We start from the raw sequence: 19,854 nt of genomic DNA, 5'->3' as shown, positions 1-19,854 counted from the left end.
AAATGAGCTATCGTCATGATTGAGCACGATCGTGTGAATTAATGCATTGTCGTGGAGGGCTAGACTGGAGTCAATGAGTTGTTATGGATGACCGGATGTAGTTGAGTGAGTCAATTGGTTGCCGTGGAAAGTCTGAGATTTTGAGTAGGCTGGAGGTCCGTGGAGATTGCGCGCATTTAATGGTTGATAGTCATAGCAGGGTATGGTCCCTGTTGATGTGTCGTGGCGTGGTCGGCAAGCAAAGCATGGTACAGTAAGACTGCTGCAGGGCGTGGCCGCAGCATGTGGACAACGAACTCGGTCTTCGGAGCTTAGCCTTCTGGGCTCGGCCTACATGAGCTCGGCCTTCTAGGCTCGGCCTGCAAGAGCTCGGCCTGCATGAGCTCGATCTTCTGAGCTCGGTCTGCATGAGCTCGATCTTCTGAGCTCGGTCTGCATGAGCTCGATCTTTTGGGCTCGGCCTGCATGAGCACGGCCTGCATGAGCACGGCCTGTATTAGCTCGGTCTGCATGAGCTCAGCCTGCGTGAGCTCGGCCTACATGAGCTCGGTCTTTCTGAGCTCGGTCTGTATGAGCTCGGTCTTCTAAGCTTGGTCTACATGATCTCGGCTTGTGTGAGCTCGGCCTGCATGAGCTCGGTCTTCTGAGCTCAGTCTGCATGAGCTCGGCCCGCGTGAGCTCGGCCTGCATGAGCTCAGTCTTCTGAGCTCGGTCTGCATGAGCTCGACCTGCGTGAGCTCGGTCTGCATGAGCTCGGCTTTCTGAGCTCGGTCTGCATAAGCTCGGCCTGCATGAGCTCGTCTGTATGAGGTCAGGCTTGCCGTCGGATTTGAATGCTTTAATTGTACTTGTGGGGTAGTCCATTTTTTTTCCCAACACTACCCCCGACTTTCGAGTTCGAGCTGCTTTTTGGCTCGGGCAAAGGAAGTAGCACAGTCGTCGATCGTCCTGTAATATAGCCAAATGTCTATGAAGATGTATGTGCTCAGTAGGGTGTACCTCTCGTGCAGTCGGAGCTAACGGCCTTAAGCCCGAGCTATCCAAGCCAAGCTAAAGCAACTTTTGCTTCTGAGATCGACTTCAGCAGCCTTCTTTGGCTTGTGGTCGACTCAGCAGGGTGCCCCCACTCAGATCGGGGCGTGTTGTCGTAGGAGGCGTCGAATGGCGTTGAAAGGCATCGAATGGCATTGAATGGCGTTGAAAGGCATCGAATGGCGTTGAATGGCGTTGAATGGCGTCGGATGTCGTCGAAGTAGCGTCGAATGGCATCGAAGTGGCGTCGAATGTCGTCGAATGTCGTCGAATGGCGTTGAATAGCAATATCGTCGAAGGGCGTCGAATGGCGTCGAATGTCGTCGAATGACGTCGAATGGCGTCGAATAGCATCGAATGTCGTCCAAGATTGCCGAAGGACGTCGAATATCGTCGAAGGGCATCGAATGGCATCGAATATCATCGAAGGGCGTCGAATGGCGTCAACTGTCGTCAAAGGGCGTCGAAATGGGCGTCCCGAGCTTGGTCCGGGGCATCATTGGAGACACATATAGAAGATGGACTTCGTCCGTTGGCGATCGTGCGCCCTTACTCGGAGCGGGGAGACGTTGGAGATAGAGATACCCATAGGTCGTTTTTTGGATTCTCCGACCTGAAATAGATAAAATATTGAAATTATTTGAAGCCAAAGTGGCGTCCTGTATCTTTTGAAGATATTTTGATGGCTCTCGAGCTTCGAAGTCCCTCAGGACTTGGCTCAGCACCGGCCTTTTGAGGTTGGCCTTTGTAGCTCGGTCTTTTGAGCTCGGTCTTCGAAGCTCGTCCTGCATGAGCTCGATCTTTCGAATCTCGTCCTGCATGAGCTCGATCTTCTGAGCTCGGCCTGCATGAGCTCGGCCTGTATGAGCTCGTCTGCATGAGCTCGGCCTGCATGAGCTCGTCCTGCATGAGCTCGGTCTTCTGAGCTTGGGCCTGCATGAACTCGGCCTACATGAGCTCGGTCTGCATGAGCTCGATCTTTGAGGTCAGTCTTCGAAGCTCGTCCTGCATGAGCTCGGTCTTTTGAGCTCGGCTTGCTTGAGCTCGGCCTTCTAAGCCCGGTCTGCATGAGCTCGGCCTTCGGAGCTCGGGCCTTCTGAGCTCGGTCTGCATGAACTCGGCCTTTTGAGCTCGGTCTGCATGAACTCGGCCTTTTGAGCTCGATCTTCTGGACCATGAGAGGATTTAACTTTATAGTACTTTCTTGGGGTGGAATCTCCTATGAATCTAGCCATAGGAGCGCTCATCCTTTGGAAGGCATTACAAAATAAGGCATCAGCCAAGCTTTCATTATGTACTAAAATTCTTTTTAAAGCCTTGCAATGATAAAGAAAATAGTTATAGCGTCGTCATAAAGAGGGCTCAACACCCTTTTAGTCTTCATCGGAAAAGAAGATGACTTTCGCAGTGCACGGATGCTTTGAGGAAGCTCCTTCTTCCGAGCTCGATGTTTCAGGTGCCTCTACTTATCCGCCCTCTAATGATATTGTTGATGCCCGCGAGAGGTCAGTTGTCGTCTTGCTCCTCATGCGGCACTGGATTTTGTTCCTCAGGCTCTTTCCTGTAGGCATGATCACAGACAAAACAACTCAACCGACCTCGTCGGACAAGTGCTTCGATCTCATCACGGAGCTCGTAGCAATCCTCCGTATCATGGCTGCGATTTCGGTGGAAGTGGCAGTACTTTTTCGAGTGTTTCCGCGACTCTATCGGTCGCATCTTCAATGGAGGTCGGAGGTAGCCCTGATCCTCAATCTCCATGAGGATCTCTGCTCGGGTGGATGTGAGGAGAGTGTATGTCTGAAACTTTTGGAGGGAAGACCTCGAGTGAGCTAGGCTCTTGGGCCAAGGAGCTCTTTCTCATGCTAGGGGATCCGCTGCTTGGTTGGGAGCGCTCCTCGTGGCGTGTCTTCTGCATCTTGGCAGGTCGTTCGGCTGCCTCCTGCCGAGAGGCCATGGCTTCCTCAGCCTTGGCGTACTTGTGAGCTCGAGCCAACATTTCAACAAAGTCGGCGGGAAAGCTCTTCTCGATGGAGAAGAAAAATTTGTAGGACCGAGCTCCAGTCTTCAATGCCGACATGGCGATTGACTGGTCGAGATCGCGAACCTCCCATGTGGCCGAGGTAAAGCGACTGATGTAGTCTTGTAAGGATTCTCCCTCCTTCTGTTTGATGGCGAAGAGAGAGTCTGAGGTCCGGTATTGACGTCGGCTAGTAGTAACATGGGTGGCGAGCTGCCTGCCCAGCTAATTCAAAGGAGAGAATCGAGCTGGGCTTTAGTCCAGAGAACCAAAGACAAGCTGCCTTGCGGAGAGTCCGTGGGAAGGCTTTGCAGAATAGAGCGTTTGTGGCTCTTTGGAGTGTCATAAGGGCCTTGTAGCTCTCCAAATGATCCAGAAGATCGGATGAGCCATCATATGGCTCAATTTGTGGCATCTTGAACCTCTGGGAGATTGACTCCATCCATGATCTATTGAGGGAATGGAGACTCTGTTGTAAAAGTCAAGGTCGGCGTCTCGCTTCGGGCCTCGGTCTAGAAACATCTGTATCTGCCGCTCCAAGTCCTTGACTTTTCTGCCGAGCTCGGGTAGGGCAGACCCCGCCTCAGATGGGTGCTCCCGTACTCGAGGCATCAGGCTTCGGCGCGAGCTCTCAGGATAATGGATGCACGATAAGCCCTCCCGGATTGGGGGTCGAGCTCGGTGGGAAGCTTCGGTGGTGGCGACGCTCTACAGAGAAATAACATCGCAAGCGGCGTCTTGAGGACTCATGCTCGTGAGGAGGGAGTAGAGGTTGGTCTTCTACTTGCTGTAGGCCTTGAACGGCCGCAGTGAGTGCTTGGACTTGTTGAACAAGCAGGTTGAACTTGGAGGACTGGATCCGCCGGAGGCCTTGGTGATGGGGTTATAGATTGAGTGTCCAGAACTTGGTACGCGATGCCGGGAGGCGTTAGAAGGCTCCCTTACTCCTTAACTTCATAGCCACGACTCGAGCCCTTCCTCTAGCGCCAATTATTACTGGAAATTAGACCCGGGGGTGACCACTGGACGAGAAAGAGGAGCTTCGATGCTTGTGGTATGTCGGCGGGCTGTGTCCTCCGAGGACCTGCAAAAAGCCGGTGTCCGGGGCTTCCGGCGCCGACCCTCCGATGCTTAAGTCAGAGGGGGGCTTAATTTGGAGAAGGAGATGATCTGTATATCGGAGTCTAAAGTTAGAATCCTCCTTCAAGAGGAAGAGGTTCCTATTTTATAGGGAGGGGTACAGGGTTACCTATGATGTGACCAGGCGAATTAAATGAGTTACTATCATGATTAAGCATGATCGTGTGCATTAATGCATTGCCGTGGAGGGCTAGACTGGAGCCAATGAGTTGTTATGGGTGACTGACGTAGTTGAGTGAGTCAACTGGTTGTCGTGGAGGGCCTGAGATTTTGAGTAGGCTAGAGATTCGTGGAGATTGTGCGCATTTAATGGTTGACAGTCGTAGGGTATGGTCCCTTGTTGATGTGTGGTTAGCGTGGCCGGCAAGCAAATCATGGTACGGTGAGACTGCTGTAGGGCGTGGCCGCAGCATGTGGACGACGAACTCGATCTTCGGAACTCGACCTTCTGGGCTCGCCTTCTGGGCTCGGCCTGCATGAGGTCAGGCTTGCTTTCGGATTTGAGTGCTTTAATTGTACTTGTAAGGATGGTCCATTTTTTTTCTCAACAGTAATTATTTTGCATAAGCATAGTTAGCTACATCAAGTCTACCTTACGCGTCGTATTATCAAAATCCGCATATATAAAAGAAAAAAAATAAAATCTAAGCGCCATGGGCCTGGGAAGGCCGGCCCATAGTGACAGCCGCTCGGCATTCGAGCCCGATGATGAAAGAAAGTAATATATAAATGGCCAAACGGCACCGTCAAATCCTCGGGGGCCGCTCATTTCTTCCTTGCTCAGAGAGGAGAGGGGGGACAGAGAGAGACAGAAGGGTCGGGGAAGAGAGCCAGCGAGCGCTGTAACGGGTGGAACGAGAGAGAAGCCGATCGAAGAAGGAAAGGTACCCCACCCACGCGCGATCCATTTCATTCCCATAATCCATCACATCCGTTCCTCTCCCCACCCCCTGCGCTCCTAGGGTTTGAGTTCTCCATCCGATCTGATCGGGAAACCCCTAGGTTCCTTTCCCCGTCCCCTCTCCGTCTCTCCCTCCTTTCTAGAGAGGGCTTCCTCCGGTCTCCACTCTCCAGGCGGCGCCCCCCTGCCCTCCCTCTCGCTAACTAGGGTTTCCGTCATCCGCACTCGCTAGGGTCCCTTTTACTCTCTACCCCGAGAACCGGAATCGGCGATCTTTCGATCGCATCCAGCTTCTTAGTATCTTGTCCTTGGTTCGTTTCTGGGTGTTATCAGAGAGCGGGCAAGCTTCTTGCAAGTTTTGTCGTCAGACTCTCATCCCCCATCTCCGACATGACTGCGGCCGCGTCCAAGTCGTCCTCCCAAGGGCCCGCGCTATGCGCCAGAGGACCCCACGCTGCCCAAGCCTTGGAGAGGCCTGATCGATGGAACACGGGCTACCTCTATTTCTGGAATCCAAGACCAACATCACCAGTACGAGCGCCCCCTAGCGGAGTCACTCCCACCCTCTCTCCCAAAATCCCTCGGCTCCTCGCAGCAGCCGCCGCCCCCTTCTTCTGGCCACCGCGGCTTCTCACGAGTATGAAGGGTCACGAGACGATCAGGTATCCTCTTGCTGCCATTCCCAATTGATTTGATCGATCTCGCTTGTTTATATTGGTATTTTAAGATGAAGTAATCCAGCAAGAAATCTTTCTTTCTGTCGGAAAAACTAAAATGAAATGTTGTTTTTAATGGTGCACTGGGAATTGCACTCTGATGCATCCTAGTTCGTCGAGGTTGTCGTAGCCATTTCCTACGGTGGCATGCTGTCAATTCCCCGTAACCAGTTGTTTTTCTGAGGGAAGTGGAAAACCATGTACCAAGTGGATCATGCAATGCAGTTATTCCTGTAAAGAGCAAACGGAAATGCATGCTGAAATCGCTTCAAATTGCTAATACTATTGCCTGCCTTTTATGCAAGTATCATGGCCAGTAAAATTTATGAAAATCTATACTTGTTGGACTGATGATAAAAGTGTTCTACTGTCAGTACCCTGATGCTAGAAGTGGCTACTCTCCTTCACTGAACGGCTTGGCCCAAGTTGGACATGAAGCATCTAGTCAAGGGCACAATGCACAAAATCCAAGGGCAGCCGCTCGAGGACATGGACTATTGGAAGGAAGAGGCAGTTCATTCAGCAGAAGCCTATCGCCGTCAGCATGAAATAACTGTCACTGTATGGATCCCTTGCCATTTACTCATTGCTCAGCTTTTTTTCTTTCCCCAACATTACTGAATTGCGCAGAACATCATCAGGAATGAGTAGTTATTTGCTATTTTATGTTTTGGTTGTATTGTATCGGCTTTTCTATTGGAACCCCCCAGTTTATATGTTTCCAGTTATTAAGGGATTTGATACCTTTTTTCCCCTTCTTCCTTCATTAAGTGGGAGCATAAACAACCTGGAATTAATTGAATCCTTCCACAGCATGGTATTGGGTGTGGGTGAAGTTGCTTTAGAAAGTCCTTTAAATGGATTTTAATGGAAAAGTCCTTCCTTATTAAAGATTTTGCACTTAGTGATTTTGACTTCATGGTGTTTATTTTAATAAGCGAAAGCCATGAATCTATGTTTGGGTGAGGCTAGATAATCAAGCTTCGAGCACAGTGATGGGTGAATACGCGATCCTTATGTTTATCTGATTTTTGAAATTTTAGTTGCAGCTCTCTGTCGTATAAATTTTTTCTTGTGCATTTTTTCATCTTTATATTTTGTTTCTTGGCAAAGAATCACTATAATACCATAATTTTATTTGGATTTTTTTTTTGTGAAACTTTATTTTAGGGAGATGATGTCCCAGTTCCATACACAACATTTGCGCTAACAGGTTTTCCCTCAGAAATTCTCAGAGAGGTTACTTTCCTCCCTCTCTAAAATCTCTTTATATTTGTTTTTAATCCTCTTTGCATTATGATGTCTCGAGCCTGTGTAAGTTTGCTAGATTTTGAATATTAGTGTTTTGGATTCTAAGTTTCCATTTGCTGGAGGTTCAATTATGAGTTTCAGTTCTATCTGTATTTATTTTTCTTTCCATTCTGTATTTTTTCTGTCGCAGGTGCGATATTCGCTCCTAGGAGCTAATGTCGTACGCTGTGAGGCGTTGGGCCACCCTCTGTGTGGAGGTTTTCATGTTGTTTTGACGCCTTTCACGGTGGACCAATTTGTTCCAGGGAGGAGCTAATGTTGTACGCAATGCTGCATTGGCAGCCCTCTTTGGGGCACCCTCCATGGTGGACTTATCTTTAGAAGGGATTTCCTGTCACCTGCTGCTGGTGATTTGGTCCAGTCTGCTACACCGAACAGAAAGAGGGCTCTTTCTACTGCTCCAGCTTGCATCTGCAAGCAGCCTCTATTTTAGACAGTGTGCTTCTGGATTGGCTGAATTCTCCAGTTTAATCCGGAAATAGTATGAAAAGTAAAGAAAAGAAACAGAAGATATGTTCTTATGGTGCATTATGGGATGTTGTTTTTCTAGGTACACCATGCAGGCTTCTCAGCACCTACACCAATCCAGGCTCAGTCATGGCCAATTGGCTTTGAACAATCGTGACATTGTCGCCATTGCAAAAACTGGATCAGGAAAAACATTAGGATATCTTATCCCAGGGTTCATTCATCTCAAGCACCTCCATAATGATTCTAAGATGGGTCCTACAGTGTTGGTTCTCTCACCGACAAGGGAGCTGGCAACGCAGATACAAGATGAAGCTGTGAAGTTTGGTAGATCATCAAGAATATCATGCGTGGTTTGTTTCCTCTTATCAATTGATATTATGAAATTTTTAAATTGAGCTTTTTGGTGTATGGATTATGTGCTGCAAACCATGCTTTACAAGAATATCATGTACTTTGCTCTCATAAGTTCAAGGTTTTAAGCAGTGTGATAAGCTTTGTGGATACTTTGAACATTGCGAGAGTATCCTGCTTTATCCAGCTAAACATTATCTTTTCTTAGAGAACCATATATAGACGATGCTAATGGGCATCACAGTATCTATCTGATCCATCTTGGTAAGAAGTGAAGGGGTTGTGGGGGAGGTGGGTTAGCAGTTCTCATCAGCTTAGAAACAAATTAATGTTTTCCTTCAAATTACATATTTAAGCCTGCTAGCAAAGCCATTCCATCATTTTTTGTTTTAACAAACTTGTGCTTTTGCTGATATTGCATTATGTATTTTTTATTTGTATTTTATTGTACTCTGTTGTTGACACTTTCTCTTCATGGTCATGTGATTTTAAGTGTTTATATGGAGGTGCTCCAAAAGGTCCTCAGTTGAGAGATTTGGACCGAGGAGCAGATGTTGTGGTTGCTACACCTGGAAGGTTGAATGACATTCTGGAGATGAGAAGAGTGAATCTTCATCAAGTTTCTTATTTGGTTCTCGACGAGGCTGACCGTATGCTAGACATGGGTTTTGAGCCACAGATACGGAAAATTGTAAAAGAGATTCCCGCACGTCGCCAGACTCTAATGTTCACTGCTACATGGCCGAAAGAAGTTCGGAAAATTGCTGCAGATTTACTGGTTCATCCTGTTCAGGTCAACATTGGCAGCATTGATGAATTAGTTGCAAATAAATCTATTGTCCAGGTGCAGATGGTTATTTTGATTATCATGTCAATGATTTTGACCAATATATGTTACCCCCAATTATCTCATTAATTTGCACTTGATAAGAATATTAATATTCCAATTTTGTTCTGTCTTCTGCAGTATGTAGAAGTAACTACACCTATGGAGAAAAGTAGACGGCTTGAGCAGATCTTGCGATCACAAGAACCAGGTTCCAGAATCATAATATTCTGTTCTACAAAGAGGATGTGTGATCAGCTTGCTAGGAACCTTTCTCGTCATTTTGGTGCTGCTGCTATTCATGGTGACAAGTCTCAGGTTGAGAGAGACTGGGTCTTGAGCCAATTTCGGACTGGAAAATCTCCTGTACTCGTGGCTACCGATGTTGCTGCTCGTGGGTTGGACATAAAGGATATCAGGTTACATCAAATTGTCTTTATTCCATCGGTTACATGCCTTATATCGCTGAGTATTTGATGGAGAGAATAGGAGCCAAAAAAAAAAGTTCTATTGCTTGATAATGCATCCTCATTTCTATATCTTCACTATTTTTGTCTATTGCTGCTGATATGTGAACCTCTGAATGTTGCTTATGTTATCCCACTTTTTGGGCCATCTATTAGCTACTCGAATCACAGCTTTGAGAGTATATCATGCAACTTTAACAACCTCTTAATTTTTACTGCTACAGGGTCGTGATCAATTATGACTTTCCAACAGGAGTTGAAGACTATGTTCACAGGATTGGGAGAACAGGTAGGGCAGGTGCTACTGGAGTGGCCTACACATTTTTTTGCGACCAGGATTCAAAATATGCACCAGATCTTGTCAAAGTGCTGGAGGGTTCTAGCCAGCATGTTCCTCCGGAGTTACTGGATATGGTGTCGCGTGGTGGATATAGTGGCAAGTCTCGCCGTTGGGGTTCTGGCGGTCGTGATAGTGGCCGTTCGCATGGCGGGCGTACTGGTTCCAGCTATGGTGGGAAATGTGGTTGGGGCTTGCCACTGTCTTCAGGTTGGTCAGAAAGTTTCCCTGGTGGTAGTGGATTTGGTGATCATGGATCCTCGCATGACAGGTGCATATGGCCAATTCTCTGTTTTCTATTGTATGGTCAATCTGTTGTATTGATAATATTGGACAAATAGTTTAGTGAAGTGCTAAGTAATTCATTGTGTTTAGATCTATGATTATTTATTGAACTTAATTGTGCCAGATCTGTGCACCTTAGTTAAGACTTCGTTCATTCACTAAGTTGGCTCTTCTAACTTTGCTGGTCTCAAATGTCAAACTCCATGGACCATCCTGGTTGACAGGTCCTTTTTAACTTTGCAACTATGATCTGTCTTTAGCCTTTTGGGATCATCGCGTATGGGGAGCATTCAAAGGAGGATTTTATTGATTCATACGTGAATCTTTGATGAGTGACATGATGATCTTTTTGGCAGGTATGGCTATGGTGGTCAGGACGATCGACGTGATTCAGGGGCAGGGGGAGGTGGAGCCCAGAGCCGCAGGAGTATTAGCCCGAGCCCCACTAGGGTGACTGGAGGATGGGACGATAGCCGCGGTAGGAGCTGGAATCGAGGCCGCAGTCGGAGTAGGAGTCGCAGTCGCAGTCGCAGCCGTGGCCTCAGCAGGTATGGTGGGCCCAGCCTAGTGTGCGGGCAGTCGCCGCTGCCAAGCAGGGAATCTCCAACGACCAATTATAGCACTAGCGATCCTGTTCGTCCGCCGGCACCATACTTTCAACCGCAGCAGCCGGTATCGGCAGAGGATGACAGGAGCATGAGAGGGGTTCAACTTGATGGTTCTCGTAGCCTGCAGAAGGAGAGGCCTCTGTCACCGTACAAGCATACAGATGCTGTATGGGAAAGGCACGGACATTCCGAGGAGCCAAAAGAAGAGTCATTAGGACTACCTAACAATGGAGAAGAGGAAGAAGAGGGAATCGTTCAAGCGAATGAGGATGGCATGGTTCCCTTGGTGGCGGTCACGGATGCCTAAGGAAGTAGGCCACAGGAACCCAATTGATGGTATTCAGGTTTAGGAGCCTCGTCTGCCATCTGGCTTTTTGGCTGTGTAGCAAGATATCGTTCAATTCCATTTTGATGTGTTGGGTGGATGTTATAATAGGGGGCCGGCATGTGCTATAGTCTGATACTTTCTCGTTGCTGTCAGAGAACGATGGAGCTTATAATTTTTGGAAGCACTGCGTGCTTTGTTTACCTGATATTTGGATGGAGCTTATAATTTTTGGAAGCACTGTGTGCCTGGTATTTGGAAAATATGATTGAAAACAGATCGGATATAGATTGGGTATTGGTATATCTATATTTATATTTATAATTTTTATTGGTATAAATTTAGATATGGATATTAATGATAAGTATCTATATTTATCTTAATCAAATAAGAGTACAAATTAAATATTAAATATATTTTTATTTATTTTAAATAGATATAGATATAAATTAAATTTATTTTTTTTAATTGAATATAGAAATAAGTTGGATGTTTTTGCAGATATATGTTAGTTTTTAAGTGAATTAATAAAAAATAATATAAATGTTGCAATGAAGATGGGTATGGAATCTAACATCAAGGTTGTAAATGATGCACAGCCAACCAGGTAAGGCTCTAAATTGCAGTTATTGAATTGGCATTGAGGCTGATCCGAAAACTTTCAAAATCTGCATCTGGATCAATGTTCGGCAAAATTCATGGATATTTGGATTACCACATTCGGATCCATATCTAACAAAATGCATAGGTATGAATTTGGATACAATCAAATTCAAATATTTCTAGCTGAATCTTCTCTGAACCGGATACAAAGACGAATATGGTTGAACAATATTCAACCCTACTAGGAGCAGTCCTTTGTTTTGCTGTATAAGAGGGCTATTAAAGAGCTTCATGCTTATTGTGGTTCAACTTCGGCCTGAGGGTCACCATGCCGGAGGAGTCGGAGAGAGCTGCCGGATGGGATGGAGAAGGGAGTTGCTTCCTACACGCCGGCGGACCTGCACAAAGCCTCACTGGTGGGGTTCTGGTGAGGGCCCTCCGATGATGAAGTTAAAGTAGATTTTAAGTGGTCCAGCCAAAAGTTCCTTAGGCGTTAATTGATGGGGCTATTTATAGTCTCCGCGGAGGTGCCCAGGTGATGTGCAACCAAGGCTTGCTTGAGACATACGGTGTAGGTCGTCCTTGTGAACAGCATGGCGTTAACAGAGGTGGCAGGATATGGCCCCTGGTTGACATGTCGTGAAGCGGACAGTAAGAAAAGCATGGTGCGGTAAGGTTGTAATGTACAACCATATATGTGGGCATAGGGGCACGCGTAGGTGCGCACGTGGACGTGGCTATGGGCGAGATCGGGCTCGCTTGGAGGCCGCAACATATGCTTGATGAGCACTGAGATCGGGCCAACTTGGGGGCCGCGACATGTTTCATGAGGTCGGCTCGGCAGGCTCTAAGGTTGGCCCAGCCTCCTCGGCTCTGAAGTCAGCCAGTAGGGGGCCTCGAGCTCGGACCGGAGCGTCATTGTGGATACTTGTGGTCGACGGGGCCTCTCCGGTCCTTGGTCGATCCTGCAGGGCGCTCCAAGCCTGGCTCAAGGAGAGTCGTTGTAGATACCTGTGGTCGATGGGGCCTCTTTGGCTCTTGGTCTATCCTACAGGGTGCCCCAAGCGGAGAGGTCTGGCCGAGATCTGCCCGATCTTTTGTAGGGTCTGGGGTCGAACTGGTGCTCAGCGGGATCGGGGTATGGCATGCTCGGTGCTGATGTCTATTTGGCTGAAATTGGGTGGTCCCATGTTGTGAGCAGAACGATCAATTTTGCCCCCCATCAATGCTCTATAATCTTTTAGTATTAAGGTGATGATGGTATCCTTGTTTCAACATATTCAGGTGTCGTAATCAAAAGTTCATGTCCAAAAACCCCTTTATGTATGGGGCTAAGATCAAATTACATCTGGTGAATTGAATGGTAAGAGTTCTGCACCGAGAAGTGTTACCACACTTCAGGTGTCGTAATCAAAAGTTCATGTCCAAAAACCCCTATATGTATGGGGCTAAGATCAAATTACATCTGGTGAATTGAATGGTAAGAGTTCTGCACCGAGAAGTGTTACCACACACACAAAAAAAGCAGTGTAACGCATCTATTTTGTTATTTCTCTACTTCATTTCTGTTTTGCATGTAATGTGCCTCCTTTTGATGTGTGAGCATTAGACTAATATCTTATAGATGAGTCTGAAAAGTGATAATGGTGGAAATTCACATGCTAATCTACTAAGGCTGCTTATTACTTCTAATGTAAATAGTACAGTTTAGTAGAAATAAATCCCGGCCAATTAGGAATGTTATCGAGTATTGGACAAGAAGAAAAAGAATTAAAGTACATTAAGAGCGATATTAATAACAATAACAATCTACAAAGTTAAGAGCGTGTTGATTTTGGTTTTCGGTTTCCCAAATTGCTCTAAGGAATAATAGACTTTAATATGCACATAAGTAAGCTTGCATACAAATTGACCCAAACACCCTCTTCCCGATATTCTCTAGAAAATACCTACAATGCAATATTATTTGCAAGATAAAATAAAACATGACGAGTCTCTTTCACATTTTTGTTACTTATTAAGAACATAGGCTCTTTAAGATGACGATGGAGAAATTTAGTAGGTTGCCTTGCTGCATTCCTTGGTTAAAGTAAGTAATGCCCCCAAACCTGTTTTGCTTTAGATTCAAAACTATGATAAGAAAATCTTAAACATTGAGTTCTAATGAATACTTTATTACACCATCTCTCTTTATATGTCATATCTATATGCATGCAACGAATGTTATACTTTACTTATAAACAGCGCCTTTGGCTATACACATCCATGCATGTTCTATGAGCAATGCATCAGATATACAAAATAATTCTATCTAATTAGATAGAAAATAATTGATAAGAAAAAGCATTTTTATATGTTCAATAAAAATATCTATTTTAATTATATACTTACATGCACATGTATGTGTATATATATTGAGAGAGATTTGGATACATACGAACGGAAAGTCAAGTTTAGATCAAATGATAAGAGTCCCACATCAGGTATTGGATATAATCTTCTATTCTGAGCTGCTTATATATCAAAAATTATATAATATAAAAATTTCTATCTTATGCATTAAGTAGTAAAAAATAATTTAAATTATATAAAATATTATATATATATATATATTAATATTTGATATATAGATTAGGGTTTTTCAAATAGAATGATTTTTGGTGCATAAGTAGTTTAGAGATTTTATCATATTCGAGAATTGGGATCATTGATGCAGAATTTTCATTATCTAATTTGGTTATTTTAAATTTCGTGCATGGTGATGTTGCTTTTTTTTTTTCCAAAAAAATGTAGAATCAATACAATGAAAGGTTATATACGTCATCTTGAAATATTAGATGAGGAGAAGCGGGTTCCTTTTATGGTACATTTTAAAAAGGCCTTGAATGCGTTCCTTCCCGTACATAGCACACACCCAAGCCCTCAAATCGGTCAAACGCTTGGAAGTGAGGGCAGGCCAATCAACGCCTGCCGTGTAGACTCTTTTAAGTGGGACCCTAATCCCTTAGAAATGGGTTGGACCAGCCACCATTACTCCTTTCCCCAGTCCCACCCTTCGCTAGGACAAAATCCCGTCCCACTCCCCACCCCGCGGCCGTGCCTGGAAGCCTAACAGTCACAATCACCAAGTCTCTCCGACCGTCGGATTAGACCGTGGATGAACGGCCATCGATCCGCATGAATTAGTGCATGCCATTTGCCCCCCTCCAAGAAACGACATGCCATCCCAAACTCCTTCCTCAAAAGAAAACACATCTCGGACCAGCGCTACCGCTGCTCTATCCTCCGCCACCACCACCTTCCTCCTCCTCTCTGTCGTTCCTCCCGTGGCCCCCCTCCCCCAATCACCCCATGGATTTCGGCTGCTTCAATACCCATACAGGGGACGGGCTTCCATTCGAATCTGGGGTATTCCCAGTTGGGCTTCAAGATTTCCACCATTTTGACGATGCTTTTGATCATGTCTTGGCAGTGGCAGACGGGTACCCTTCCGGCTTCGACCTCAAGGCCTTGTCGTCACCACCACCCAGCCTCCAGACCGGGATGCCCGTCGAGGGCCTCCAGGGCAGGGCCGGTGTATCATCAGGCTATCCGCAGAGAAGCCTCAGCGGCCGCACGGGGCCGGGTCCCGGCCAGTCCTCCATGGTTCTCAATGTCGAGCCTCTCATGGCTTTCGGGCCTACTGACGAGCTCTCGTGCGTGACAGGCGATAACAGATCGTGCAGGGGGGGAGTCGAGATGAACAGCAAGTGCCCGCCTGTGAAGAAAAGCAGCGGCTGCAAAACTCACAAGAAGCCGAATGTAGTGAAGGGGCAGTGGACCCTCGAAGAAGACAGGTACCTGTCGGCCTGCACTCTTTCCCCTGATGCATTCCTTTTTTCTTGCAACAAGTACATGCGCCTTCTGTCATCCTCGATCCGATGTCATTTTAGATCATCATGTACCAAAAGATTATATCAACCTCATGAAACCATTAATTAATTAACCAATTGATTCTCATCGATCGGGGGAACTAATAAACATTTGTCGATTGATTCCACCCTTCTTTTTTTTTTTTTCTGAGAGAGAGAGAGAAGAATTAATTCTACAGAATTTGACCTACTGATGGATATGTGTGGGATCTTCATGTAGATTGTTAGTGAAATTGGTGGAGCAGTATGGATTGAGGAAGTGGTCGCACATTGCTCAGATGTTGCGTGGGAGGATAGGAAAGCAGTGCAGAGAACGATGGCACAACCATTTGAGGCCTAACATCAAGGTTCAACTTCTTCCTCTGAAAAATTTCCGGGATGCATCATGATCTTCTTTCTTCTTCTTTGCGTTATTGGAAAGCATGCATGTGATTTTATATTATACGTTTCTCCAGAAAGAATTTTTTGTTTGCATAATTAATGAGACTCTTCTTCCCATCTCTTCCCCGCCCCCTTCCTTTTTCTTCTTTCCTTTTTTTTTTTATTGATTTTGTTTTGGCTTAAGATGCAAGTATATCGTCATTAATGTGGGTAAGCATAAGGCGCTAACAACTTACAGCTAATACACCAGGCGCCCATGGTGCATGCAGCAAGGCTATTAGCATGTGTTGTGTGGCCGCCTTGCCACGTGTATAAGGTATGCTTGGCGTATGCGCAGAGTTCTTACCTTGCAAATTAACCTCATTTGAGCTCAGTAGTAGAAGATATCGTGCGCTGAGGCATGCATTAGTGGTTAGGCAATGCCAAATTTAGCAAGACCTTCTTCCTGTTTAGTAAGATGCACGTACGTATATGATCATGCCTATATATATATATGTGTGTGTGTGCGCGTGTGTGAGTGCATACATAGATATGCTTGCATATGTGAACATCGTAGTATCGTGCGTGCAAAGAAGAGGTAATAAGCACGAATACATTTAAAGAAAAAATAGAGTGAGAGCTCGGATTTGATCCAAAGAAAATAAAATAACAATTTTTTTGAATAAACTTTTTTTCTGTCCCATTTTTTTCCACTATTATTTTCTTCCAACAATAAAAAAATAAAAAAAAAAGTTCCTGCATGTTGGAAGAGTAATGCTGCTATATGGAAGATTATACATCTTAATTTTATCCCACAACAAGCTGTGTACATTTTAACTTTCAGATGCACGGAGCATTAGTCAATATGAAGCAAAACATTAAACAGATAATAAGTTCTGGTATCAAAACGGCCATTGTGATCTTCAAAATGGTAGACATATAGCTGACTATATATGGTGAAAATCTCCTTCACCAAAATACTCATAAAATCTCCAGCGAGATCATTGGATTAGCTCTACTCTTGTTGAAGCTGAATGCCTATTAATTCCAATATTTAGAATTATGAACCACTTTGCATTGGTGTCTATATGCTTGTTGTTGAAGTTTGAGATAAATGCCGAGCCTTGTTATGGGAAGGTAAATAAAGGATAGTACTACACTGCCTAGTTCAAGCAGAGCTGCAGAGTGGTCTCGAACACAAGCTCTATCGCTGCATACAATTACTCTCGGCCCTTGGACGTGAAGACGCAATTAAACTTAGAAAATCAATCAAACTCCTTTAAATAAGGGCTTACTGTGGGAGGTCGACGTTTATCATGATCCAGTGTCCGTGTTTTGTGAATTCGGAATATCTACATGCATCAAAATTCATCGCATTTACTAGTATACATCATACGTGTGATTGCATTGTCAGGGCAGTTTGCAAGGACAACCAGCTACCAATACATCGAACAACCACTCTGTAAAATTAGTGCCCCTGCAAATTAAGGTTCCAAGTATCCCTAGTTGGAGCAAAGCTATTGGATTCATGTTTAGAAAATATTAGTATTATGGACCCAGCCTCATCTTTTGATTCATTGGTGCAGAAAGATAGTTGGAGCGAAGAGGAAGACAAGATTCTGATCCAAGCGCACTCAGAAGTAGGAAACAAGTGGGCGGAGATTGCCAAGAGGCTGCCTGGGAGGACCGAGAACTCCATCAAGAACCACTGGAATGCAACCAAGCGGAGACAGTTCTCCAGAAGGCGGTGCCGCAACTCCAAGTACCCCAAATCAGGCTCCCTCCTGCAGAACTACATCAAGAACCTGGCTCTGCAGTGGGGCACAGCACCAACAGTCCCAGCAGCATCCGCTGCAGCGCCGAGGACGCCGGCAGACGACCACCTCAAGAGCACCGAAAGCAATGATGGCGGCTCAGAGGCTTCGATGGCCCTGACATGCGTACCTGTAGAAGGTCTATCCGCGGACGTGGGTGCAGATGCCTGCGGAGGCAGCGACGACATCCTGGCCTGCGACTTCAGTGACATGGCTAATCTTCTGCTTGACGACAACAAGGTTGATGTGCCGCCTGAGAGATACGACATGGGGTACCTCTTTGACCTGCTGGGTTGGGGTCCGGGGATTGCCAAGAAGAGCTGCCTTGACATGGAGATGGCGTGGGATGAGATGCCGACACCATGCGAGGCGAACACGAAGGTGAAGGTGAAGAAGGAGATGGACCTGGTGGAGATGATCGCTCAGAACAACGAGGCTGACTGCAGCAGCCGTAACCAGCTCTGAAATATGATGGTCGGGGAATCCCCGTGAGGATTATATAAGGTTTGCGTAAATTGGAGTGGAAGTCCTTCTTTATCAGTCATATATATGCATGCCTTCAAGAATCTGCCCGCATACATAATATAAATATATATTATCTGAGGACCCAACGAACTTAATTAGCGGAGAAAGAAAGGACAAGCATAAGAATAATTATGTTTATGGTACCACAGTGACATATGCATGAATAAGAGACATAAGGATGTCATGATCTTTTTTATTTTTCCCCTCTTTGCCTGCTCCGGGTTATGGCTATCAATATGTCATGCTGGGTTTGATGGTGCTAGCTGGTCATGGTTGCATTATTGCTATCAATTCCAGTGGAAGCAGCACCGTTTTGGCAATACAACATAGAATTATTTGGCTTCCAACAAACGCGGCACTGTTCTCTGTTTGCTACTGAAATTCCACTGTGCTCTTCAATGGGATTCAAAGGATCGCGGTGCAACCAAGTGAACTGTACCAAATAATCTGTTTCAACTCTTCATACGAGAGATTGCAAGGGATATTAGTCAACCAAACCAAGCCTGAACGATCATTTCTTTGAGCCAGGCTAATGTATAGACTCTGTTGCCGCTAGATGAAGGTTGAGGTTGGTGGGGGACCGAAGCAACGATGAGGTCAGCTGCGCTCCAAACTGGAATGTCTTTGGCTAATGAAGATGTTAGATGCTTGCAACGGGGAATATTGATAATACAACCGACCAATCTCTTAGGCTGCAGAACCGACCTGAAAATAAAGTTTTCTTGCTGGAGTTTTTCTGGTGGGGAACCGTTGGACGTTCAAGTCTCTCGAACTCTAGAAAAACAAATGGAAGAGAGAGAGAGAGTAGAGCCGAGATATTCCCTCACTTGAGAATCCCCCATTTCCCTCTATGGGATTTGTGCCCGTTACTGTTAATCGGGGCGTGCAATAACTGTAGCATCTGGTCTTTTTAAGCGAATTGGGCCTGGTCCATTCGACCAGCCTAGTCAAAATTGGCCCAAAATCACACACACACACCCACACACACAAAAAAAATTGGGCTCATGGGCGGCCTGGAGTGGCCAAGCCCAGCCCAATCCAAACTAGACCCGCCTGTGGGCTAGCCCGAATAAGCCAGGCCCAAAGTGGACTCGTGCTCGGCAAGTTGGGGGGGGGGGGGGGGGGCGGTGTGGGTGGGTGAATGGGGAAGAAGACCTTGGCTGAGTCTTCTTTCCTGCCCCGATTCCAGTAGAGTTGGAGGCTCCCACAAGGCGATCTGAGTTCGATCGCCCAGTGGGAGTAGATGGATTCTACAAAGATTCATTTGCCACAACCATTCCGACGAACATGAGTAGTGGGAGTAGATGGAATCATTTGCCCAGGGTTAAACGTGAGCCATCATGAATGGAATAAGTAGTTATTAAGTTGTTTGCCTTCTAGTATAAATAAATAAATTGTATTTTCAGAAGGGGTACTTTTCCACATTATCAATCTATCTAATTTATTTTTAATTATCTTTGTATTATTTTTATTTTATCTTGCTCTTAGATTACCTCTATTTTACGAGTTCTATTGCTCTTGAATATGTGCGATTATCTTTGTAATATAAGAGCAGTAAAACTTTGAAATTTCTTCAACCGTAGCACTGGCTAAACCTGCGCGATTATCTTGCTCTTGAAAGAAAGGGGCCCAGATTCAAATACTGAAGATGCACCTCATGAGACTTGAAGCTGAAACCTACCCTACCCGAGGAACATGACCAACGGGGGGAATCACCCAACTCAGGACGGCAAATATGGTCAGGTCAGGTGTTGAATGCCCACATACAAAACTGAATCCTGGTCGATGAGTAAACCTATTCATCAAGTGGGTCGAGCCAGACTTAGCCCAAGATATAACTAAAATTAGTTA

The 19,854-nt window shown here is 45.6% G+C and overlaps 1 protein-coding gene and 1 pseudogene across 1 annotated transcript; both read left to right on the top strand.

Moving 5' to 3' along the window:
• The first annotated feature begins 4,943 nt into the window (after positions 1 to 4,943).
• Positions 4,944 to 11,067, top strand: LOC103723534 (annotated as a pseudogene).
• A 3,587-nt stretch (positions 11,068 to 14,654) lies between these two features.
• Positions 14,655 to 18,199, top strand: LOC103723537 (transcription factor MYB13-like). Its single transcript, XM_008814481.2, has 3 exons — positions 14,655 to 15,229; positions 15,525 to 15,651; positions 17,251 to 18,199. Exons 1-3 carry the CDS (start codon positions 14,745 to 14,747, stop codon positions 17,941 to 17,943), a joined length of 1,305 nt encoding a protein of 434 aa, XP_008812703.2. The 5' UTR covers positions 14,655 to 14,744; the 3' UTR covers positions 17,944 to 18,199.
• The last annotated feature ends 1,655 nt before the right edge of the window (positions 18,200 to 19,854 follow it).

The sequence above is a fragment of the Phoenix dactylifera genome, chromosome 15 (genome assembly GCF_009389715.1).
Source record: "Phoenix dactylifera cultivar Barhee BC4 chromosome 15, palm_55x_up_171113_PBpolish2nd_filt_p, whole genome shotgun sequence".
Classification (NCBI taxonomy): domain Eukaryota; kingdom Viridiplantae; phylum Streptophyta; class Magnoliopsida; order Arecales; family Arecaceae; genus Phoenix; species Phoenix dactylifera.
The sequence above is the reverse complement of the archived record's forward strand: the minus strand, read 5'-3'. Positions and strand labels throughout refer to the sequence as shown.

What these genes read in the sequence shown, in the direction of transcription:
- LOC103723537 (XM_008814481.2), top strand. Translation starts at nt 14,745, where the DNA reads ATGGATTTCGGCTGCTTCAATACCCATACAGGGGACGGGCTTCCATTC. An exon ending in TGGACCCTCGAAGAAGACAG is followed by an intron (nt 15,230 to 15,524) that starts GTACCTGTCGGC and finishes ATCTTCATGTAG; the next exon opens with ATTGTTAGTGAAATTGGTGG. An exon ending in ATTTGAGGCCTAACATCAAG is followed by an intron (nt 15,652 to 17,250) that starts GTTCAACTTCTT and finishes TCATTGGTGCAG; the next exon opens with AAAGATAGTTGGAGCGAAGA.